Here is a 26,870-nt window from a genome sequence, read left to right on the forward strand (position 1 = left end):
TGGAACCCCCAAACATTTATAATTTGCCATCAAAGCTAAGGAAGTGCAAAGGTTAGACTGCTATCCACCTTATTGTGGAAATGTAGAGTTGCAGACAGGCATAACAAAAAGACTGTTAAACAGATAAGCTTTCAGCCAAAAAGCTTTCTTCTGAATTAAACAAAAACGATATGCACACATTTCATACAAATGCAAATCTCACATGTGACCACTGCATCTGGCTGCTGAGGCCAGACTGCAAGCAACTGCACATGGTGGTAGAAGCACTCTGGGTGCTGGGGCTAAGGAGGAGACTGGGTGCGGAAGGGATAGCGGGATTTGCATGGGGGATGATAAAGTGCCACTTGTGGAAGCATACAGGGATGAGATGGAGAGTGGGTGGGGCAGCTAGGCGCAGGTGGGAGGATAGGCAAAGGGGAGGGGGGGGGGGGAGGGGCAGAAAAGGAGAGAAGTAAAAAGACTGTGGGTGCGTTGGTGGAATAGAAGACTGTGTAGCTATGTAGTGCTGGAATGAAAGCAAGGAAAGGTATAGGTGGGCAATGGACAATGACTGACGAAGATTGAGGTGAGGAGGGTTAAGGTAACTTAAAGATGTGGTGCATGGTGAATTTCTACCTGCGCAATTCAGAAAACGTGGTGTCAGTAGGAAGGATCCAGACGGCACAGGCTGTGAAGTAGTCGTTGAAATGAAGTATGTCGTGTTGGGCAGTGCTGCTCAGCAGCTGGGTTGTCCAGCTGTTTCTTAGCCACAGTTTGTTGGTGGCTATTCATGCAGACTGACAGCCTATTGGTTGTTATGCCCACGTAAAATGCAGCACAGTGGTTGCAGCTTAACTTGTAGATCATATGACTGGCTTCACAGGTAGCCCTCCTTTTTATGGAATAGGTGATTATTGTGACCAGACTGAGTAGGTTGTGGTGGGAGAATGTATGGGACAGGTCTTGCATCCAGGTCTGTTACAGTGGGGAAGGATACTGGGCAGGACAATTCATCATTTCAGTGCATGATGAGAGGTAGTTGAAACCTTGGTGAAAATGTGATTCAGTCACTCCAGTCCTGGGTGGTACTGAGTCATGAGGGGAAAGCTACTCTGTGGCCAGATGGTGGGACTTTGGGAGGTGGTGGGTGACTGAAGACATAAGGCATGGGAGATATGTTTCTGTGCAAGATTGAGAGGGTAATTATGGTCTGTGAAGGCCTCATTGAGATGCTTGGTGTTTTTTGAGAGGGACTGCTCATCACTACAGATGCGGTGGCTGCATGTGGCTGGGCTGTACAGAAAGGAATCTTGGTATGGAATGGGTGGCAGCTGTCAAAGTGGAAATATTGCCGTTTGGTAGGTTTGATATGGGCAGAGGTACTGATGTAGCCATCTTTGAGGTGGAGGTCAACGTCAAGGAAGGTGACTTGTTGGGTCGAGTAGGACCAAGTAAAGTGAATGGGGGAGAAGGTGTTGAGATTATTGAGGAATGTGGATAGAGTATCCTTACCCTCTATCCAGATCATGAAGATGTCATTAGTGAATCTGAACCAGGTGAGGGGTTTAGATTATGGGTGGTCAGGAAGGAGTCCTCTAGATGGCTCATGAATAGGTCAGCATATAATGCTGCCTTGCGGGTCCCCATTGCTATACTCTGGATTTGTTTGTAGATGATGCCTTCAAAGGGGAAGGAATTGTGGGTGAGGACATAGTTGGTTGTGATCACCAGGAAGCAGGTTGTAGGGTTGGAATCTGTTGGGCGTTGGGAAGAGTAGTGTTCAATAGTGGCAAAGCTTTGGGCATTAGGGATGTTAGTGTAAATGGAGATGGCATCAGTAGTGACACACAGGGCACCATGTGGTAAAGGAACAGGTAGTATGGAGAGTTGTTAGAGGCACTGGTTGGTATCTTCTACGTAGGAGGGTAGGTTGCGGGTAGTAGGCTGTTAGTTTATGAGAGCAGGGATTCTTGGGGGCCTTTGGGGAGAGGTTCTGGGATGGGTCTAAGGATTTGAGGAGAGACTGGGAATCCTGCTGAATGTCTGGAATGTGTCATTGTTGGCAGGGTTTGTAAGTGGACGAATCTGACAGCTGGCGGAGTCCTTCTGCCAGGTGAACCTTGTGCTCAAAACAGTGGTAGAGCCTACTCACTATCCTTCCCAACTGTCACACAGTGGTGTGTTGCATTCTATGTGGCCATGACAACCAACAAGCTGTCAGTCCTCATGAATGACCATTGACAAATTATGGCCAAGAAACAGCTGGGCCACATAGTTGCTGCCCAATACGACATTCTTCATTTCAGTGTCTGCTTCATAGCCTGTACCATCTGAATCCTTCCTATTGATATTAGTGTTTCTGAATTGTGCGGGTGGGAATTCTCCCTGCAATATATCTTATGTTCCCATAACCTGCTGGCCTCAACCCTCATTAGCCATTGTCATTTGCCCACGTATCCCCGTCCCTCTTGCCATTTGCAGCATTACTCAGATACACAGCCTTCACTTCCACAAACACGTTCCCAGTATTTTTACTTCTCACCCCCCCCTCCCTCCCCCCCTCCTGTAACCCCACCCCCCATCTAACCTTCTGACTGCCCCTAGCTGCCCTACACTCTCACGATATCATCCCTGTATGCTCCCCCCACAAGCAGTATTTTACCATCCCATATCCCATCTACATCTACATTTATACTCCGCAAGCCACCCAACAGTGTGTGGCGGAGGGCACTTTACGTGCCACTGTCATTACCTCCCTTTCCTGTTCCAGTCGCGTATGGTTCGCGGGAAGAACGACTGTCTGAAAGCCTCCGTGCACGCTCTAATCTCTCTAATTTTACATTCGTGATCTCCTCGGGAGGTATAAGTAGGGGGAAGCAATATATTCGATACCTCATCCAGAAATGCACCCTCTCGAAACCTGGCGAGCAAGCTACACCGCGATGCAGAGCGCCTCTCTTGCAGAGTCTGCCACTTGAGTTTGTTAAACATCTCCGTAACGCTATCACGGTTACCAAATAACCCTGTGACGAAACGCGCCGCTCTTCTTTGGATCTTCCCTATCTCCTCCGTCAACCCGATCTGGTACGGATCCCACACTGATGAGCAATACTCAAGTATAGGTCGAAAGAGCATTTTGTAAGCCACCTCCTTTGTTGATGGACTACATTTTCTAAGGACTCTCCCAATAAATCTCAACCTGGTACCCACCTTACCAACAATTAATTTTATATGATCATTCCACTTCAAATCGTTCTGTACGCATACTCCCAGATATTTTACAGAAGTAACTGCTACCAGTGTTTGTTCCGCTATCATATAATCATACAATAAAGGATCCTTCTTTCTATGTATTCGCAATACATTACATTTGTCTATGTTAAAGGTCAGTTGCCACTCGCTGCACCAAGTGCCTATCCGCTGCAGATTTTCCTGGATTTCGCTGCAATTTTCTAATGCTGCAACTTCTCTGTATACTACAGCATCATCCGCGAAAAGCCGCATGGAACTTCTGACACTAACTGCTAGGTCATTTATATATATTGTGAAAAGCAATGGTCCCATAACACTCCCCTGTGGCACGCCAGAGGTTACTTTAACGTCTGTAGACGTCTCTCCATTGATAACAACATGCTGTGTTCTGTTTGCTAAAAACTCTTCAATCCAGCCACACAGCTGGTCTGATATTCCGTAGGCTCTTACTTTGTTTATCAGGCAACAGTGTGGAACTGTATCGAACGCCTTCCGGAAGTCAAGAAAAATAGCATCTACCTGGGAACCTGTATCTAATATTTTCTGTGTCTCATGAACAAAGAAAGCGAGTTGGGTCTCACACGATCGCTGTTTCCGGAATGCATGTTGATTCCTACATAGTAGATTCTGGGTTTCCAAAAATGACATGATACGTGAGCAAAAAACATGTTCTAAAATTCTACAACAGATCGACGTCCCTTCCCTGCTATCCCTCCACCTTCCAGCCTCTTCCTTACCCCCATCACACAGGTTGCTTCTCCCATCATGCACAGTTGCTTGCAGTCTGGTCTCGCCAGCCAGAAACAGTGGTCATATATGTGAAGTTGCACTTCGTGTGTGTGTGTGTGTGTGTGTGTGTGTGTGTGTGTGTGTGTGTGTGTTTTGCCAAATTCAGAAGAAGGCTTCTTGGCTGAAAGGTTTCTTGTTTAGCAGTCTTTTTGTTGTGCCTGTCTACAACTCTTTTATTTCCTCTATATGGTGAGTAGCAATCTACACTTTTTCATAACATTGTCATTATTCCATCCTGGATTTTCCAATGTTTGACGTGAAAAATGAATTCACTGATTACTTTGTTGCACCAGAAGGGAAAGGAGAATTGGCAGTATTGATTTCTTTATATTTTAGCTGATTTTTTAGTGTTAACATAAATATAAATGTGTTACACTTGCCTAATAAAAGTAGTAAATATTGTTTGCAAAAATCAAAGAGTAATGAAAAGGTCATCTCTTGGTGATACAGCTTTCTGCATTTTTGCACCCTGTTTTCAAATATTTTATTGTACAAAAGGGTATAGATGTTCGAAACTAGCATATGATGTACTCGGAAAGTTGTTAATGTGAGCGAAGTTTTTTCATTTTATTTCATTCAGCAGTGTTCTTGATAACTTAAATACATACGCCTCTCCATTTCTTCACCCATACCTCCTTTTTTTTTTTTAAGTTCATTTTCATACGTAACGTGTTAAAATGATTAACAATATCTTAATCTTCCCAAATGTTAACCCTGATATCCCCAGATTTGAATAAGATAGGTGAGCGACTTGGTGATGCAGGTGAAGGACTTGTGGATGTGGATAGCAGTTTTGTGCTACATACAGGCCTCTAAGAGAACCCAACTCCTCCCTCCCATCCCTTGCTCATTGATAGTAGTTTTTAATATGACATCCAATAGACAACACCGAGCGAGGTGGCACAGTGGTTAGACACTGGACTCGCATTCGGGAGAACGACGGTTAAATCCCGCGTCCGGCCATCCTGATTTAGGTTTTCCGTGATTTTCCTAAATCGCTCCAGGCAAATGCCGGGATGGTTCCTTTCAAAGGGCACAGCCGACTTCCTTCCCTAATCCGATGAGACCGATGACCTCGCTGTCTGGTCTCCTTCCCCAAACACAACCAACCAACCAACCAACCAATAGACAACATTTAAAGTCTATCATGACTGCTTCCTCCTGTCATCTCCATATGATAAGCGTGAGAAACTGACTCGTGTGACTAAGCATTACCTGATAATTCAGATCACCTATTCTTTTCAGCTGAGTGATATTGCAACCAGAAAAGCAAAAGGTGAAGCACATTGAAGCACCAATTTTCCGCTAGTATCGCCTCTAGCCTCTCATCAGAAAACAAAACTTACAGAATCATAATTAATTTTTATAGTGTGTTACCTGTACTCATAATTGAGTGTCAATTCCCACAAGGGCCTCTGTAATCTCTGAAGTTTGGAAGCCATTGTATATCCAGAATATTATGTAATGAATTCATTTTAGAACAAATTTATGTATTTATATTATCCGTTACCTCTGTCCCCTCACTCATCTAAAACAACAGTATTTGTTGCCAGTTGCTTTGATTTGTTATGATCTATAAGTTCTTAATGATTTTTTTAATCATTTGATGTACCACTCTTGTAATAAGGTGCTCCCCGCAGGATATGTGCACTAAACATGTTGTAGAAACAACAAAAAAAGCATGCCAAATTCAAATGAACGCAAAATCTCCAAAATTGGCAATATTTTACAGAAGCTCAAAATTTTGCGCTGACATCAATGCGAGATGCTTACAATAGCTTCCACAACGAAACTCTATCTCGAAACCTGGCAGGGAACCTGTATCCAAAGAGTATTGTGTGTAAAGTATGGCAGCAGCAAGATAAAGTCAATGCCTTCTCTGAATGGTAGCAATGGAAATACTATCAACGACAGTGCTGCAAAAGCACAGCCTTCCAAAATTCCTCCACCATGATGACAAAGTAAATATTCCATAATTCGAATCAAGAACAGTTGCCAACATGAGTAACATAGAAGTAGATATCCTAGGAGTAGTGAAGCAGCGTAAATCAATTATTAAAAGCAAGTCTTCTGGCCCAGACTGTATACCAGTTATGTTCCTTTCAGAGTATGCTGATGCATAGCTCCATACTTAACAATCATATACAACTGTTTGCCTGATGAAAGATCCATACCCAAAGACTGGAAAGTTGCACATGTCACACCAATATTGAAGAAAGGCAGTAGGAGTAAATCACTAAATTACGGGCCCATATCATTAACGTTGATATACAACAGGGTTTTGGAACATATATTGTGCTGAAACATTATGAATTACCTCAAAGAGAATAGTCTATTGACACACAGTCAACACAGATCTAGAAAACATTGTTCTTGTTAAACACAACTAGCTCTTTACTCACACGAAGAGTTGAGTGCTATTGACAAGGGCTTTCAAATTTATTCCATATTTCTAGATTTCCAAAATACCTCTGACACCATTCCATGCAAGCAATTTGTAGTGAAATTGCATGCTTATGGAATATCGTCTCGGTTATTGTAACTGGATTTGTGATGATTTTCTGTCAGAGAGCTCACAGTTCGTAGTAACTGACAGACAGTCATCGAGTAAAACAGAAGCGATTTCTCGCATTCCCCAAGGTAGTGTTATAGGCCCTGTGCAGTTGCTCATCTATGTAAATGATTTAGGAGACCATCTGTGTAGCCATCTTAGGTTTCTTGCAGATGATTTATTATCTAGTAAACTCACCAGAAGATCAAAACAAATTGTGAAACAAATTTAGAAAAGGTATCTGAATGGTGTGAAAATTGGCAATTGACCCTTAATAATGAAAAGTGTTGAGGTCATCCACGGGTGCTAAAAGGAAAAGTAATTGGTTAAACTTCGTTTACATGATAAATCAGTCTAATCTAAAGGCTGCAAATTCAACTAAATACCTAGGAATTACAATTACAAACAATTTAAATTGGAAAGAATACATAGAAAATGCTGTGGGGAAGCCAAACCAAAGACAGCGTGTTATTGGCAGAACACTTAGAAAATGTAACAGATCTACTAAAGAGACTGTCTACACTGCACTTGTCCATTCTCTTTTGGAGTACAGCTGTGTGGCTGGGATCCTTACCAGGTGGGATTAACGGAATGCTTCGAGAAAGTTCAATGAAGAGCAGCACGTTTTGTATTATCACAAAATAAGCAAGAGAGTGTCACAGACATGATATAGGATTTGAGATGGGCTTCATTAAAACAAAGGTATTTTTCGCTGTCGCAGAATCTTCTCACTAAATTTCAATCACCAACTTTCTCCTCTGAATGGGAAAATATTTTGTTGACGCTGACCTACATAGGGAGAAACAATCATCATAATAAAATAAGGGAAAATCAGAGCTCGCACAGAAAGATATAGGTGTTCGTTTTTTCTGCATGCTGTTCGAGAGTGGAATAATAACGAATTATTGTGAAGGTGGTTCGATGAACCCACTATCAGGCACTTCAGTTGATTTGCAGAGTATCGATGTAGATGTAGAAATATTTCTGTTAAAGTAACAGTAAAATGTTAAATTGACATTTAGAAAATACTTATATTGTTGTATATGTTTGTCAGTATTACCAATAGTATTGAATCACGTCTCCAGTATTCGCATTAACATCTGTTATTGTCTTTCGCAGGTGATTGGGCTTCTCGATGTATTTCATCCAGGAACTTCCTTAACTGACTTTCAACATGTGTAAGTTCACAGTTCGAATTGAACAATTTTTTCTTGCCTGCAATTAGATTTTTCTGATTATCATGACAATCTTAATTGTGACCATTGTATGCTGTTAATTTTGTTACATTAATTACTTGGAATAGTCCAGTACCTGTACGAACCTGTGGACTCGGTAGAATTAAGTGAAGTGGAAAATAAAGTGTAGACATTATGGGGCATTGTTTAAACACATAAGTTGTGTTACCCAGTGATGTATTTTATTGAAATATCGACTGATTGATGTAAAATCAGATGTAATATACAGGGTGAAGTGAAATTTGTGCACTCGGGCTTTGCAGTGCGACTCCTCACATGCCACCAATAAAAAAATGTCTGTCACAAAATTTCGTCCTTCGAGTAATTCGGCAGAAAAGGACGTTAAAGACTGACAATCTGGCAACACTGTAACTACATGTATAATAACTAGCTCTGTCAACAGGTAAGGTTGTGCTGTACAGTTGGTGCCGTGGATAGCATGCAGGAGGTCAAGGGTTCGATCCTGGGTTTAAAAATATGTTTTTGGGCTTGAGTTTATTCGCACCACTTCCTCTACTAGAAGCAAAACCTGTTTTCTTTGTGCCCTCCTCCAATGGTCACATAGATTAGTACCAACTATTATTCTTGCCTCTTTCAGGTCCATTACATTTCGTTAGGACCTTACGTTACCAGTAGGACTAGCATGTGCTTTGCGAATAATGTCCAAACTCGGTTACTATTTGTATGTGTTATCACTATGGTCCCATTAATTGTGTCAATTGCCTATTTCTTATTTGTCTAACCACGTATTTGTTGTGTTCAGCATTACAAAATGTTGTAAATTTAGGGTGCATGTGAAGTAATAAATGGTGTATATTACAGTATGAAATGTCAGAATGAAATTAGGAAAAAAAAAAAAAAAAATGCACTCCAGCCCAAGATTGAACCCTGGACCTCCTGCATGCTAACCCAAAACTCTATCCACTGCGCCAACTATGCAGCATGATTAAAATGTGCTTTCAGAGGTAGTTACCATATGTGTTGTTACAGTGTTGCCAGATTGCCACTCTGTAATGTCCTTTTTCGCTGGATATACGTGCCAGACGAAATTTTGTGAGAGAATTTTTTTTACCACCTGTCATGTGAGGAATCGCACTGCGAAACCCGAGTGCACGAATTTCGCTTCACCCTATATATCAGCTAGTATGTTTGTTTTACATATCAGGAAGTATCATTACTGAGTATGGTAGACCTCTAAACAGTCTTGTAAATGAAGAGCAACACCACACTCTTGACCATATCATGTACTTTCACTTCTTTTTCGTGTGCGAGCATAGCTTATTATTTGAGTGCAACAGTATTTAGAAATAAGGAAACAAACATTTTTAGAAAGGTAACAGTTGTGTTGAAAATTGACAAAAGATAAATTTGAATGACAAAGTGATGTTAGGATGTGATAGTCAGGTACTGCTCTTATACAGGGTGTTACAAAAAGGTACGGCCAAACTTTCAGGAAACATTCCTCACACACAAAGAAAGAAAACGCTTACTTTCCATGTTAGAGCTCATTTTATTACTCTTCTTCAAATCACGTTAATCATGGAATGGAAACACACAGCAACAGAACGTACCAGCGTGACTTCAAACACTTTGTTACAGGAAATGTTCAAAATGTCCTCCGTTAGCGAGGCAGCGTGACTTCAAACACTTTGTTACAGGAAGTGTTCGAAATGCCCTCCGTTAGCGAGGAAACATGCATCCACCTTCCGTCGCATGGAATCCCTGATGCGCTGATGCAGCCCTGGAGAATGGCGTATTGTATCACAGCCGTCCACAATACGAGCACGAAGAGTCTCTACATTTGGTACCGGGGTTGCGTAGACAAGAGCTTTCAAATGCCCCCATAAATGAAAGTCAAGAGGGTTGAGATCAGGAGAGCGTGGAGGCCATGGAATTGGTCCGCCTCTACCAATCCATCGGTCACCAAATCTGTTGTTGAGAAGCGTACCAACACTTCGACTAAAATGTGCAGGAGCTCCATCGCGCATGAACCACATGTTGTGTCGTACTTGTAAAGGCACATGAAAATTAAGCATTTCCAGACACATGTCCACATAACATCTTTTCTTTATTTGTGTGTGAGGAATGTTTCCTGATAGTTTGGCCGTACCTTTTTGTAACACCCTATATAGAGAAACAACAGAAGCAAAAAATAGTGCAGAAATAGAATAGCACAAGTGGTGAATTTTAGGTGATTTGTAACAAAACACTGACAGATAGTTGAAGCTTGATTGGGTGTACATGTATTTGAGTTGGATAATGTGAATGATGTATTGGAGTATCTTATTTGGTATACTGAAGAAAGGAAACTCCAGTATGAATATCAGCAGTGTAGAAAAAGATAGGGTGCTACTTACCGTAAAGATAACATGCTAATTGGCAGACAGGCACAATTAAGACACTTTCACATAAGCTATTGGCCTCAGCCCTCATCGGATAAAGAAACACACCATTCATTCACACAAGCAAGCACACCTCGCGCACACGTGACCACCAATTCGGGCCCAAGCTCAGTGATAATTATTGACAGTTGGAAAATCTATTTCTAAATTGTTTTATGTAAGAGTACTGCACTTGTAAAGTTGGTGAGGCCTATATGAAATGATATTTCAAGGGATTCTCCCATTAGAATTTCATGTTCATTTTTATATTGAAGGATACCAATCTACTGGAAATAGTTTTACTTTCAGGAACACTAATGGTTTAGTGTGATGAAGTGTTGTCATCTTATTGGATCTGTGGTAGCAGATAATTGTAGACTATAACAAATCATGTTTCCGCACATGACAATTTCTGTGTAGGATCAGTTGCTTGTGATATCAAACAGCAGCAATCTCTGTGACCTAAGCCTTTTCATTACTTTTTTTTTTTCAAGGTAATATGCTACGGCCCCCTGAACCACGGAACTTGCCGTTGGTAGGGAGGTGTGCATGCCTCAGCAATACAGATAGGTGCAACCACAACGGAGAGGCCAGACAAATGTGTGGTTCCTCAAGAGAGGCAGCAGCCTTTTCAGTAGTTGCAGGGCCAACAGTCTGGATGATTGACTGATCTGGCCTTGTAACGTCAACCAAAATGATCTTTCTGTACTGATACTGCGATCGCTTGAAAGTGAGGGGAAACTACAGCTGTAATTTTTCCCAAGGGTTAAATGATGATGGTGTCCTCTTGGGTAAAAGTAGTAGGTGAATATGGACAGGGGGGGGGGGGGGGGTTAAGGAATGAAAGAGGAAGCCACCTGGTAGAATTTTGCACATAGCGTAACTTAATTATAGCTAACACTTGGTTTAAGAACAGGAAAGAAGGTGGTGTACATGGAAGAGGCTTGGAGACACTGGAAGTTTTCAGATAGATTATATAATGATAAGACAGAGATTTAGGAATCAGGTTTTAAATTGCAAGACATTTCCAGGAGCAGGTGTGGACTCTGATCATAATTTATTGGTTACAAACTGTAGATTACATCTGAAGAAACTGCAAAAAGGTAGGAATTTAAGGAGATGGGACCTGGATAAATTGAAGGAACCAGAAGTTGTAGAGGGTTTCAGAGAGAGCATTAGAAAACAGTTGACAAGAACAGCGAAAAGAAATACAGTAGAAGAAGAATGGGCAGCCTTGAGGGATGAAGTAGTGAGGACAGCAGAGGATCAGGTAGGTAAAAAGATGAGGGCTAGTAGAAATCCTTGGGTAACAGAAGAGATATTTAATTGATGAAAGGAGAAAACATAAAAGTGAAGTTAATGAAGCAAGCGAATAAAAATACAAACGTCTAAAAAAATGTGATTGAGAGGAAGTGCGAAAATGGTTAAGCAGGGATGGATAGAGGATAGATGTAAGGATGTAGAAGCATATATCACTTGGAGTAAAATAGATATTGCCTGCAGGAAAATTAGAGACACCTTTGGAGGAAAGAGAACCACCTGTATGAATATCAAGAGCTCTGATGGAAAACCAGTCCTAAGCAAAGAAGGGAAAGCCGAAAGGTGGAAGGGGTATGTAGAGGGTCTATACAAGGGCAATGTACTTGAGGGCAATATTGTGGAAATGGAAAAGGATGTAGATGAAGTTGAAATGGGAGATATGGCACTGCTTGAGAATTTGAAAGAGCACGAAGAATTTGAAAGAGCAATTAAAGATCTTAGTCAAAACATGGCCACGGGAGTAGACAACATTCCATTAGAACTACTGGTAGCCTGCTAGCCTTTGGAGAGCCAGCCATTACAGAACTCTTCCATCTGGTGACCAAGATTATGAGACAGACGAAATACCTTCAGACTTAAAGTAGAACATAATAATTCCAATTCCAAAGAAAGTAGATATTGGCAGGTGTGAAAATTACCGAACTATCTGTTTAATAAGTCATGATTGCAAAATATTAATCAGAATTCCTTACAGACAGATGGAAAACTGTTAGAAGCTGATCTCAGGGAAGATCAGTTTGGATTCTGTAGAAATGTAGGAACACGCGAGGCAATACTGACCCTACAACTTATCTTAGAAAATAGATTAAGGATAGGCAAACCTATGTTTCTAGCATTTGTAGACTTAGAGAAAGCTTTTGACAATGTTGACTGGAATACTCTCTTTCAAATTCTGAAGGTGGCAGGGGTAAAATACAGGGAGCAAAAGGCCATTTACAATTTGTACAGAAACCAGATGGCGGTTATAGGAGGGGCACGAAAGGGAAGCAGTAGTTGAGAAGGGAGTGAGACAGGGTTGTAGCCTATCTCCAATGTTATTCACTCTGTATATTTAGCAAGCAGTAAAGGAAACAAAAGAAAAATTTGGAGTAGGAATTAAAATCCATAGAGGAGAAATAAAAACTTTCAGGTTTGTAGAGACAGGAAAGGACCTGGAAGAGCAGCTGAACGGAATGGACAGTGTCTTAAAAGGAGGATAAAGATGAACATTAACAAAAGCAAAACAAGAAGAATGCAATGTAGTTGAATTAAATCAGGTGATGCAGAGGGAATTAGATTAGGAAATGGGACACTTAAAGTAGTAAATGCGTTTTGTTATTTGGAAGCAAAATAACTGATGATGGTTGAAGTAGAGAGGATATAAAATGTAGACTGGCTATGGCAAGCAAAGTGTTTGAGAGAAAGAGAAATTTGTTAACATCAAATATAGATTTATGTGTCAGGAAGTCTACAGAAGAATGCTGAAAATTGTTGGGTATACCACATAATCAATGAGGAGGTACTGAATAGAACAGGGGAGAAGAGGAATTTGTGGCACAATTTGATTAGAGGAAGGGATCGGTTAGTAGGACACATTTCAAGGCATCAAGGGATCACCAAATTTAGTTTTGGAAGGAAGTGCAGATTAATTGTTGGCATCCTTTCAATCTGGATCGAGGACACCCTATTCACATTCCTCCAGAACCTCAACTACTTCTCCCCCATTTGCTTCTCCTGGTCCTACTCAACCCAACAAGCCACCTTTTTAGATGTTGACCCCCACCTCAAAGATGGCTACATCAGTTCTTCTGTCCATGTCAATCCTACTAAGCACTAGCACTACTTCCACTTTGACAGCTCCCACCAATTCCATACCGAGGAGTCCCTACCATACAGCCTAGCCACCTGTGATCGTGGAAACAAATTTTACACTTAAAAATATAGAATGTAACTGAATAAATAAAAAATAAAAATTATTCACCAATCGCAGCATGAGAACTGATGCATAAAAAAAGGTTTTATTTTGCAAGCTTTTGAAGCCAGTGGCTCTTCCTTCCATCAGAAAGGTTGAAGGGGAAGGAAGAGGGATGAAGGAAAAGGATGGGAGAGGCTTAGGTAAAGGGGTAGAATTCGGAAGCCTGGATCAGGGGACACTTACTGGACAGAGTGAGAAGGAACAGTCAGTCGCTCCTTATCATCCCGCCCAGTATGTGTCCCCTGATCTGGGGTTCGGGGTAACTTTTCTGAACTCTACCCGTCTTCCTAAACCTCTCCAGTCATTTTCCTTGCTCCCTCTTCCTTCCCTTTCAACTCTTTTGCCAGAAGAAGGAGCCACTGGATTTGAAAGCTTGCAAAGTAAAACTTTGTGTGTGTGTGTGTGTGTGTGTGTGTGTGTGTGTGTGTGTGTTTTCTGTTGCTGCCACTTGGATAGTAATTTTTTTTATGTATCCAGTTACTTAATATACAGAGAATTTCTTCTCACCACCTCATGTTTTTATGATTGAATGCTCTGATGAATTCTGTATAACAACAGTTTATTAAATGTTGATGAATGAGTGAATACTGCAGATTTGTAACATATTGAATGCCCATACCATTCAACTCTTGATAACCTGACTCAGATATAAACTGTGCCACAAGAGTTTTTTCTATGGGAGGAACAGCATGTGGACATCTGTTTTGACTTCTTGAGGTGTCTACAATGTTAAGTTAGTTGAGGGCTGTTGCTGGCATTTAAAAAAAGTCTCTGTCTGCACAGTTTTTCTGTTATGGAGATAAGAATTCTTTTTCAGGTAATTTTTTTGGAGAAGTGTGTCGCTCAGAGGAGTATTGTAAGTGTGAGTGTTTGCTATTATAGTAAGTGTTGCAACCTCTGCAATAAAGAGTCTAGTCCATTTCTCACCATCTGCCAATGACTTAAAATCTAGTGTCTCAATAGTGGAATTGGCTGTGAAATTGGGTATTTGAATTTTATGTATATTTTACTGGTTGAGGTAAGATCTTGAGAGGGCATCGGTGTAATTATTACAACAATGAATTCAGCTGTTTATGTAGTGATTGAGTTGTAAAACAAGCTGTAAATTGTGTTATATATTGTGCATAAAATGGAAACAACCACTCTGCAGAACACCTGGAAGCACACCATTGAAGTTACTCACTGTTAGTTAACCGCTAGCCTATTTTCCACAACCTCACTTACCTTTTCCCTTCTCTTTGGTGTGCACCACTCCTTCCCTGTCCAGATTATGCACTGCCTTCTCCCGCCACTCTTTCTTCTCCCTCCTCCTTCCTGGCATTCTCTCCCCCTCCCCCCCCTTCCCTCCTAGCCTCATGCGTTGTTCACTACACTCCCCCCACTACCATTTGCCTAGGCAACTGTTCTCAATAATCAGTCTTGCTGTGGGGCATGCATTTGGGTGGCAGTCTAGTTGAGTGTGAATGTGGGTACTTTTGTTAGAAAAAGAACAAGATCAAAACCTAATGTGAATACAGTTGTTTGTTAGATGTGTCTATGTGCCACACGTCAATCTGTGGCCGCCTTACCCTTATTTTACTTATCGCTATTTAATCTTTTGTTTGCAGTAATGTGACGTATTGTCTTCTTTATGTTATGTAATGTTACATTGCTTGTTTTTATATTGAAATTCAGTTTGTAATAAGATTTTTGTTTTAGTTACTTGGTGACTCACTTAATGGGTGCTGACCTAAACAATATTGTAAGAACACAAAAACTGACTGATGACCATGTACAGTTCCTAGTTTATCAGATACTGAGAGGTCTGAAATACATCCATTCAGCTGGAATAATTCATAGGGTGAGTTTACTTTCACTATTTTATATGGTTGCATGGCCCTTGAGTTTTGTGGCTTTGTGTGCTCAGTCCCCCCACCATGCCATGTAAATCTTCTCCACATTTCCTTATTTTGTTCCTTTAATGAGTACTTGCAGTTGTAATTATTGGATAGTGGTATAGATCCGACTTCTGTAATTAACTTTAACTGTCTAGAAAGTCTATATAGCAGAGTTAGCAGTATGTGATCTAAGGAATAATGGTAACAAATCACCATATAGAGGAGGCTTTGGTTCATCAATAGTCACATAAACAAGACTGAAAACATTACTAAGCTTTCGAACACTTTTCAGATCTGGTGACAGAAACACACACACACACACACACACACACACACACACACACACACACACACCTGCATGGCTGTTGTATTGTCCCGTGGGCCCAGAGAAATATGTCTACATTTTCAGTGTGTGTGTGTGTGTGTGTGTGTGTGTGTGTTGGTGGCTCAATATAAATATACAGTGAGGTGCTACCTTTACTATTTCCATTATTTGTATTCCACACAGGACTTTCCATTACATATGTAGTTTGCAATATGTATAACATTCATAGTTTTACATTTATAAAGTTTGATATGGGACAATTAGAAGATACTATCGTCGTGCCTATCAAGTTTTGTAGATTAACAGTGAAAGACTGGTTATTCTGAAGACTGCATAGTGACAAAGACAGGCAATTAGACAGAGATTTCCTAAATCACAGTATAAGAATATCAGAGTCACTCTCACAACAAAACAATAGTTTATTAATCCTCCTGAAGCTGATTAGGTGTGATCCTTGCCTTCTTGCCATATCTTCTGCACCCTTACCCCTGATACCCCCTCCCCGGGCACAAAAGAAAGGGAACTCCAATACAAATTTTGATAAAGATGCTATAAAAAGAATGAGTGTTCACAAAATAAAGCAAATGTAACTGAATTGCCAGTTGCTGTGGGTGGCAGTGCAGCTGTAGACAGCATAAATTGCGAAGATTATTATAGTGTGTTGTTTGTCATGTACTCTTTCAATAGTTTGATACCAGTAAATTGTGTTATTGTTGAAATCTTACTGAATCATATATCTCTATGAGGCCTTATGAGGTCCCCCCCCCCCCCCCCCCACACACACACACACATGCACACTTTTTTTTTTTTAATAAAATATCTATTGACAAAAATCATTGCCTTCAGCTACCAGAAACTTAGAAAACCTGGTCCTGAAAGCCAAATTCCTTTGTACCTTATTCTTGAATTATATGCACATTCAAAATAGCAATTCATCTGAGATCATTATTGGCTATTTATCATCCACTGCTGGACATAGGCCTCTTCAATACTTCTTCATACTTTATGATCTTCGGCTTTTTACAGCTGGGTTTGTCCTGCATGTTACTTTGTCATCAAACCCTCTTCCATTAGTTTACTATTAAGTTAGAAATACAGTTTTAATTGCATGTGATATTATGTTTTGTGTTGTGTTAGTTCCAGAAAATTTTACTTCAAACAAACATAAATGACTTCTGCATATTAAGAGATGAGACAATTTGCTTTGCCTTATATTGTTGCCTATTTGGAATGAGAATTTTGATTGTGAATTTTTCATTATGAAAAAGTAATAATAATAAAACTAAATAAAAGATAATTAATGTTGTTGTGATGGTCTTAAATAGGATCTTAAGCCATCGAATATCGCAGTGAATGAAGACTGTGAATTGAAAATATTAGATTTTGGTTTAGCTCGGCCAACAGAGAGTGAAATGACTGGATATGTGGCTACGCGGTGGTACAGAGCACCAGAGATAATGCTTAATTGGATGCACTACAATCAAACAGGTAATATAGTGTTCTCTTGATAAAACTTCTTATAACTCTCTTTAATGATATCTTTTTTTTTTTTAATCTGAGAAGTTTTAAGTGATTTGCATGCAGAATATATCACAAGTGTTTCATGTCACCAAAGAACACTAAAAACACTTGTTAAATTGTCTTTAAATAGTAGGGAGTCACCAATTTCTGTTGAAGTGTGTAAATATAATATAATTGGATAGATAAAAAATATACCCGCCAAGTGGCGGCAGGATAAAACACAAATAGGGGCTAAAGAAATGTGCATCCTGCCCACTGCTGAACTCCAGGCTCTTTGTTCACTAAAATCTGATGACTCAATTATAGCCTGCTCGTGGACGAAGGATCTACCACTGTGAAACTTCCTGGCAGATTAAAACTGTGTGCCCGACCGAGGCTCGAACTCGGGACTTTTGCCTTTTGCGGGCAAGTGCTCTACTATCTGAGCTACCGAAGCACGACTCACACCTGGTACTCACAGTTTTACTTCTGCCAGTATCTTGTCTCCTACCTTCCAAACTTTCCTCATTCGGGAGATCTACCACTGTGATACATTTTACGGGAGCATGTGAGTGAGTGACTACACCCGTTTTCTGGCACCTGTATGTACAGAATCTGCCATCAAGATTCTATTGCTGTGGTACACACTGACCTACAGTCCTTTCTTAAAACCTCAGGCCCCTCACAAGGATTAAAACCTCAGTCCATAGAACTTCTTACCCCACTCAAACCACACACTCTCACCTTTTACCTTCTTCTTAAGATCCACAAACCCAATCACCCTGGTCGTCCCATTGTTGCTGGCTTCCAAGCCTCCACTGAATGTATATCTGCCTTAGTTGATCAACACCTGCAACATATACTACAAAGATTCCTCTCCTATATTAAAGGCACTAACCATTTCCAAGATCATCCAAAATCTGTGCCCACCCACCCACTCCCACCACACACATTGCTCTCTCTCTGTTCCAACATCCCCCCATGTATGTGGTCAGTCTGCTGATGAACATTACCTCAGCCAATGTCCATCTTATTTCAAACCTATGATGTTCTCTCTGCTCACCTTAATCAACTTTATACTTCCCAGCAACTACTTTACTTTTGAGGGGCAGACGTACAAACAAATTAAGGGCACAGCCATGGGAACCGTGATGATCATTCCTATTCCAATCTTAAAATGGGTCGCTTGGAGGGGCCTTTCCTGGGATCCTTAGGTTTGGTATAGATACATTGAGGACATCGTAGTCACATGGACTCATGGTGAGGCTATACCCTTTTACAATTATTGGAATCTCCTAATACATTCTCACAATTAAATTTCACAAGATCCTGTTCTGAATCCCATCCCACTTTCCTTGATGTTGACCTCATCTGCACCAAGTGTCAGCTACACGCTTCTCTTCAAATTAAACCTACACACAAACAACAGTACTTACGTTTTGACTGTTGCCATCCTTTACATGTCAAATAATTACCCCACTGGCTTAATTGAAAAGCAGATTTCCCAGGCCGTTACATCCAGTCCAGGTAATGCTGATACCACCAAAAAACAATGTGGGAATGCACGTCTTGTCACTCAGTTTTATCCTGGTCTTGAATCTATTAGTCAGCTACTTCAACAAAGTTATGACTTCCGAAAATCATGCCCTGAAATGAGGTCCATTCTATCAGGCATTTTTCCCACCACACCTAGAATAGCTTTTCGCCCCCCACCCCCATCTCCACATTATCCTGTTCAGAGCATGTGCTCCTATTGCGCCCATGCCTTTTTCCTCTGTGATCCACGCTGCTGGGCTTGCCCTATGCACCCTGCTACCACCATCTATACCAGCCCTGCAACTGGCAGAACATATATTATCAAAGGGAGAGCCACTTGTGAAATGACGTTCGTCATGTACCAGCTGTTACGTAAACGCTGTTCATCCTTCTGTACTGGTAAGACTACCATCAAGTTATTAGTTAGGATAAATGGGCATTGACAGAAGGTGTACACTGGCAACATATGGGATTTCCAGAATATGCTCTACAACATGACAGCCAAAACCTTGGTGCCCGTTTCAACACATATACCATCTGGATTCTTCTCCCAGACACCAGTTTCCCAGAACTCCACAGATGGGAACTGGCATTAAAAATGTCCGTGGTTCTTGCCACACAAATGGCCTTAATTTACATTAATTTTTTTTTTAATTTCTTCAGCCTCAGAATTGTTTCTCAACAAATATTCCTTTCATCATTCACTTTCAGCATTCTATACCTTTTATTTTATGCCTTTCTTTTTTCCCTCACCCCCACCTCTATCACGTATGATCCGCTTAGCTTTCCATTTTTATTAGCTGTTGCATGATGTTTTGTCAGTAACTTGTCCTGCTTATTGCCCTATTTTGCAACGTAAAGCTATCAATTTTTCAACTCTCATCCAGCACAATTACCAACTATCATATTTTCCTATTCATCCCGTCCGGTAAGTTTTCCCTGAGCCAGCGGTCTGTGTAGTTTTTCTGAACTATCCCCATTCCCTAAACCTCGCCACTCCTTCCCTTCCTCCCTCTTCTTTCCCCTTCAATCTTGCCATGAGGAGGAACCAGTGGCTCCAAAACCTTGCACAGCTCTTTTATTTGTGTATTCTCCTGCCACCACTTGGTGAGTAGTTTATCAATTGAATCATATTTTATTTTCAAAAATTTATTATTTTTTGATATATTAGAAAGTATGTAAATGTAATGATGATATTTATCTTAACAGTTGATATCTGGTCTGTTGGCTGTATAATGGCAGAGTTGCTGACAGGAAGGACATTATTTCCAGGAACAGATCGTATCCTTTACCAAAAAGTTCTTGATTTAGTTTATGCTCTGGGCAATATCATTTATTGTAAAAATGTACCTTATCATTGCAAACCTTTATGTTGTAAATGAACCAAAGAAACTGTAATTCCAACTGATGCCAGTTTATGAAAACTGGGCTGCCATTCCTATGTGCCATAGTTAACTTTGTATCTTATAATAGTGAATTATGAACATTTGATCTACACTCTCTATCATTTTGCCACTGAAATATTTCTTTTGATATAAGACATAGATCAATGGTATTTTCTGTCACTGACAGAAGAATCAGCTTTAGAATTTCAAGAGTGGGTTTCACTTATTATGAACATTTTGACATATGTTGAGGCAGCGTCTAATATTGTACACTAATTTATATTGAGGCAAATAATGTTGGTCTTCATTGAACTTCCTCTCTTGTGTTAACACTGGAAGAACCGAGATGGGGCAATAATACTAAAGATTCAATACTTGATTGAGCAATATAATTCTAAGCAATGTCATTTTAGTATATTTTTCTAAGAATTGTTTCAGCAACTCTGACCCTGACTTACGTGGTGATTCAGTTTTAAATCCGTGCAGACTAGTAGTACTGAATGTAAACTCATAAAATAAGGGTAAGGCACCATGCTCCTATAGCGGACAGATTGGTTGCATGCTTTTTGTGTGTGTGTGTGTGTGTGTGTGTGCGCGCGTACGGGGGCATGTGCATGTACGTGTACACTTTTGTTAGAAAAAAAGCAAGAGCTTGAAGTTAGTGTGAATACTATTTGTTGTCATGTGCGTCTGTGTGTCCCATACCAGTCTGCTGTAAGTGACTGGTTGCCTTTCCCTTATTTTATGTGATGTTCCAGCCAAGAATTTCCATTATTGTTATGAATCCATGTGTTTCTCTTAAGGCCTAACCAGTATGGGGGAGTTAAAGAATGCAGCATCTTTTCACCCCTTTAATTTTGTTGAGACTCTTTGTGTTATGTATGAGGTGCTACACAAAATATCTGAGAATTTCATTGTAAAAATCGGAAAATTGTTCTTACGTCCTAATTTCCTCTGCCATGTTCAAATTAGTAACCACGGGCATGTGTGCAATGATCCAAGTGTTGTTCTCATTTTTGGAAGCACTCCTGGAAGCCTACAGGATGAAAGATATTCAGAACCCATTGCAATTCCACTTGGAGGTCTTCAATTGAGTCAAAACATCGTGCTTTTAATGTAATTTTCATCATCGGGAACAGGTAGAAGTGGCACGGGGCTAGATCTGGTGAGGAGGGAGCAATGGGGACCGGTGCCATGTTGTTTCTGACCAGGAATTCCTTCTAAACAAGCGAGGTGTGCATTGTCATGATGCACCAACCAGTCTTTCTTTTTCCACAACTCTAGCCATTTGTGTCAAACATTTTCCCTCAGTCGCTTCAATGTTGTGCAGTAAAACTACCCATCGGTGGTGTGATCAGGTGGAACAAACTCCTTAAGCCCTATTCCCCGAATGTTCAAAGGTCAGCATTGACTCTATGTTTCTGTCAACTCATCAAGCTTCTCTTGGTCTTGGAGAAGATGTCGTTTTCTGTTGTGAAGATTGCTGCTTCGTTTCAGGGTCATAACTGTAGACCCAAGATTCATCTTACTGCAGCTCAGTGCACGTCTGAGTTTTGTGGTTTCATTGGTCAATGCTGAGAATGCACAGGACGAACTCCTCTGCAATTAATTTGATGTTCAGTTCATTCGCTAGAATTCGTCGACACACACTGTACAACAGGCCAAGTCTGTTACAGACATTGTGAATTGTCTGCGTTATCTGGGCCGATAGAACATGTTGTTATTGATTTGTCTACTATGTTGCAAAATGCTTAGATTTTATCCTAAGGTGTATCCCATGTTGATGCTGCCGCTGTGATGGATAGTCAGTCACACATTTATGTTTGTGAACGTGTCGATAAAAGCAAAATTTCATCTTAGTGAAGATACTGACTATTCACGAACCAACGAAACTAAATTACATGGGATTCTGTATCTTGAAACACAAGCTTTTTAAATGGTTTAGCGATAAATGGGAAAGGTGAAGGAAAACAATTGAAAACCTACTGATGACTCAAAGATCATGCTGAAACTAGTTTGTGTAAAACAAGAGATTTTATATCAAAACAAATGTAAAAGTCCTACATAACATAAACAGTGATTTTCTGAGCACATTTTCTGGAGCTTAGTATTTTACTAGTTTTGCCTCTGATAGGTCTCCTTGTTCAGAACGATATACTACTTTCCTTCAGTTAGAACATATTGAATCTAGTCTTTTCTCTGGTATGAATTCTATAAAAAATCATTTTGTGTTCACTTTGTAATATTGTGGAACCATGTAATTTGGTTTCCAGAAATTAGGAAACGTGCATTCAGCTCTAGTTTCACTATTTACCAGCACTGGAAAAGTAGAGTGAGCAGAGTTATGTGTGACTGCAGCTTCTACAACTTCTGTAGGTTCCTGCAGAGGGTTTGAGGTTGCATTTCACCTGTTGAAATGATTACCAGGATTGGTTACTTCATTCAACTTGATGTATTATTTATGGACCCATGGTAAGCACCGAGCCAGATGACTTAGTGGCAAGACACTTTCTTGCACTCAGGAGGACAGCAGATCAGATCCCCATTTAGATGGCCAGATTTAGGCTTGCTGTGGTTTCCTTAAATTGCTAAAAGAAAATACCTAGACAGCTCCTTTGGAAAGGACACAGCCATTTCCTTTGCCGTCCTTCCCAAATCGTAGCCCATACTATGTCTCTATTGACCTTGTTGTTGACAGGATGTTAAATTGCAATCTTCCTTTATTTCTTGGTTGGCAGATTCTAAGAAAATACTATTCATCCATGCTCTTCACTGTAATTACACAGTTATGTGATTGATGAGATCAATTTAAGATAACAGAGTATCAAGGAAAAGCCTCAGTAAAATTTCTTAGAAAGAAAAAATAGAAAAGAAAGTTACTACAAAAACAATGGAACCAGCAGGAAGTGTAACACTAACTCTTTTGAATGATTACAGGAGGGTAAAAAATAAATTTTGATGTTTAAATAAAATTTATGTTCTATTGAGTTAATTGAAAGACTAATGTACATGTGAGAAAGAACCCCTTGAAGTATTTGAAAGAATAACTTCCAACTCAAATTACCATACAAGATTTCTGCGTCAAAAGGCTAGTTAGCTTAATGTGGCATTTCTTCTTGAAAATGGAGTAAGCATCGTTTGCATATCAGTGCGTTTTCAATAATATCATTTGCTCATTATGCAAATTTGTATTGCAGTGCCAGCTTCTTTCAATTTTTTAAGTACGTTGGATACAGTATTTCTAAAACTGTGCTTCTTGTTCTTAATTTCTGCATTGTGCTGATTGGGAAAATTTGGCAGTTTGAATTCCCTGCATAAAGAGAAAGAGTGGTATGCATGGTAAGTATAATATGCTAATTTCACTTCTGATAAGTGATTATTACTCGTAAGCAGCTCAGTTCTTAAGCTAACAGTATCAAAGGCATTTAGATAGCTTCATCAACAGTCAGAAAAAAAGTTTTGAGCAACAAATTTAGTGGGTCTTTGTATTTCCCTTTTGCTTGTAGGTGACTGCTATTGAATGATGAACATTTAAAAACTGATTTTCTCAGAGTGGGTGGATTATCGTAGTATAAATTTAACTATATTTAAAAAGTGCTTACTGCTACATAATTGTTGATGCCATTGTACATTCTATTGTGTACTGTGTAAGTGTGAAATGAAATGTTGGCTATTTAATGTATACAATTTTCCTCATTTCAGTAAGTAAAGGTTACTCTTAACACCCTCCCCTTTTTGTTCTTATTAATAGTGGAGTTGCAGGTGTTTAGTGCTTTGTAGGTGATATTTTTGTATACCTCAGATTGAGTATTTTTCAGAAAATTACATATTTTAAGATTTAATAGTTCATGGTCTTGAATGCAAGTATTACTGCTTTGTTTTACGTGATAGTAGTGTTTTTTATGCAGGTGATGATCTGTTTGTTTGTATGCAACTGAAACTTCAACAGGTATGTTTCCAGTATGTTTGTTTTTAGAGGAAAGGAAAAGATTTATAAATAGCAATTATTATTTAAACTCTGGCACAAGTCATAATGCTACATCACGGCAAGGATAATCATGTCCACCAGAATTTTAATACACAACTTAAGGTTGCAATATGCCCTTCCTGTTCTATTTATTCATTGATGCAGTCAGAAAAATAAATCCTTGTTTGCATTGTTGTTCCTTGGCTTGTGTATGAAGCTTCATTTTAATTGTTGTAAAATGTTGCATTTATTGTATCTGCTTGCAACTTGTACATTTTGCATGTTTCATATAAAATATTAGTTGTGGCATTACACAACCAATGATATAAGTTATGTAAAGATCATCTCCATTTCTAATGCTCTAACACTGCGTTACAATAATTGAGCAGTATAAAGTTCTTAATTTTCTGGCTATAGTTGCTTTACAGTTATTAAAGGTATTTAAAACCTGTCTGTGCAACTATAAGCTGTAGTTACACTAACAGATATGAAAAGTAGAAAATTAAATTACCACAGCAACTTATGAAAGCAAAGTCTGTTCCCTACAAGAAAAGTAATAACCTTGATATCAGGTAGAAAAGTATTGGTATAATTTGTTAAGGAATCTTATAAGAACATTTGTTGGATCTGTTACTGAATGCAACATGCACTCTCTGTTTTGTGTGTGTGTGTGTGTGTGTGTGTGTGTGTGTGTGTGTGTGTGCGCGTGTGCGTGTGTGTGTGTTTACAGAAAATCTGCAGTGGAAGTGGTCAGACTTTGAAAGAAATAGGCTCATTATCGTAACAAATGTTGGTTTTGGAATATCAGGAAGCACCTTTTCAACAAGGACCATAAAAACCTTTCCATTGTAAACATAGGCATAGGAATATAGAAAAAATTAAACTCCCCTTCTTCTATGGGAGGCTACTCATAAAGTTTTAATTGTCACCTTAAAAAAAAGGTTATATAATTATTATTTTTTAATTTTTATTTTATTTTATTTGCAGGTGCCTGTCTGCAGTCATGGTACATACTGAAATCCTCATACCATAATATTGCAGCAAGCTGCTAGAACACTCAAACCAAATTGTGCAAACCATATATAATGCATAGTATTGTGTGGTAATTAATTTTCATCAGCAGTGGAAATGAATTACTGCACAGTAGTCCACACTACCAATAGACTGCACAGTTTTGATTTGGCTGCTCTTGGCAGCATGCTATATTAATGTAGTGCAAGGATTCCAGTCTGTATCTGGGCTGCTGCCATGTGCCCACAAACAGACAATAAATTGATTAATTAACTGTTTTCTTTTAAGTAGTAGTGAGAAATTTATGATTACCACTTGTACCAGTGGGCTGGGGTGGGGGAAGCAGTAAAAGATGTCATCTTCAAGACACATTGTATCAAATATTATCAAAATGAAAATTTGTTATCAGTTGTGCAATTTTTGAAGGGAATTGGGGAACTGTGTAAAGTAGTAGTCAATATCTGTGACAAAAATCTTGTTACGATATTCTGAATGTATTGTGCTTACTCACTTGTTTGAAGCCACTAACATTTAACAGTATTATTAAGAAGCTGTAGTCGGTGATGAGTACTAAGGAGTTTGAGGTTTACAGCTACATGCCAGACAGATACTATTATCTTATAATAGCACATGTACACTGATCAGCCAGAACCTCATGAGCACTGACCTATCGATATAAACCCATCCGGGCAATAGCAGTGTCACCTGGCGAGGAATGATTGCTAGTCAGACACACGCACAATGCGTCTTGTATCAGTGAGTGTGTTGTCCGTGTATAGAATGGAGAAGGCGCGTGATCTGTCTGAGTATGACCGAGGGCAGATTGTGATGGCCTGGAGGCTTGGGTTGAGATTTCAGAAACTGTATGACTTGTCAGGTGTTCCAGGGGTGTTGTGGTGAGTGTCTTCAACACATTGCAAAACCAAGATGAAACAATGTCCAGATGTTGTGGGTCGAGTAACCACCCCTCGTTATAGGTGTCGGACATGGTAGGCTGGGCAGAATGGTAAAACAGGACAGGCAGCGAACTGTGGTGCATCTAACATCAGACTTTAATGCTGGGCAGAGTAGACATGTGCTTGTATACACAATGCACTGAACACTCCTAATGACGGCCCTCCGCAGCCAACGACCCAGGCATATGCCAGTGTTAACACCATGACTTCAGCAACTACGACTTAAATGGGCGTGTGGCCATCGGCACTGGACATTGGTGCAGTGGCAGAGCGTTGCACAGTGTGATGAATCCTGATACTTCCTTCATCATGCCAATGGGAGGATGTGAATCTATCACTTCCAGGGGAACAGATCCTTGTCACTTGTGCTACAGGACGGAGACAAGCTGGTGAAGGCTTCATTATGTGGGCATTGAAGGGTCCAGTGGAGCTCGTGCTAGGCACCATGACTACCAGGAAGTATCGTGCACTGGTTGCAGACCACGTACTCTCCTTCATAACGATTATGTTACCTAATGGCAGTGACATTTTTCAACAAGATGATGCACCATTTCACAAGGCCAGGAGTGTGACGGAGAGGTTTGAGGAACACTGTGGCGAGTTCCAAATGGTGCGCTGCCTTGCCGCCCCCCCCCCCCCCCCCCCCCAACTCACGAGATCTGAACCTGATCAAGTACATCTTGGATGTGATTGAACATGGCATCAGAGCTCAAAAAAAAAAAAAAAAAAAAAAAAAAAAAAATCTTTTTTAACATTTTGAAGAACTGTTAACTTCACAGTGAAAATACATTTTTAAATTCTCCATAAAACCTGTGGAAAGGGTGCCAAAAATATGTTACTTCAAAAGTGATA

General features: G+C 40.0%; 1 protein-coding gene across 2 annotated transcripts in view; it reads left to right on the top strand.

The window, feature by feature from the left end:
• The window catches only part of LOC126480984 (mitogen-activated protein kinase p38b), a 97,104-nt gene that overhangs the window by 35,217 nt on the left and 35,017 nt on the right, over positions 1 to 26,870 (top strand). For both annotated transcript variants that reach the window (XM_050104422.1, XM_050104423.1), the window contains exons 3-6: positions 7,691 to 7,749; positions 15,160 to 15,301; positions 16,989 to 17,151; positions 19,909 to 19,980. In XM_050104422.1, the coding sequence (XP_049960379.1) occupies positions 7,691 to 7,749; positions 15,160 to 15,301; positions 16,989 to 17,151; positions 19,909 to 19,980 (436 nt within the window). The remainder of the gene's footprint in view (positions 1 to 7,690; positions 7,750 to 15,159; positions 15,302 to 16,988; positions 17,152 to 19,908; positions 19,981 to 26,870) is intronic.

This window comes from Schistocerca serialis, chromosome 5, assembly GCF_023864345.2.
Source record: "Schistocerca serialis cubense isolate TAMUIC-IGC-003099 chromosome 5, iqSchSeri2.2, whole genome shotgun sequence".
NCBI classification, from domain to species: domain Eukaryota; kingdom Metazoa; phylum Arthropoda; class Insecta; order Orthoptera; family Acrididae; genus Schistocerca; species Schistocerca serialis.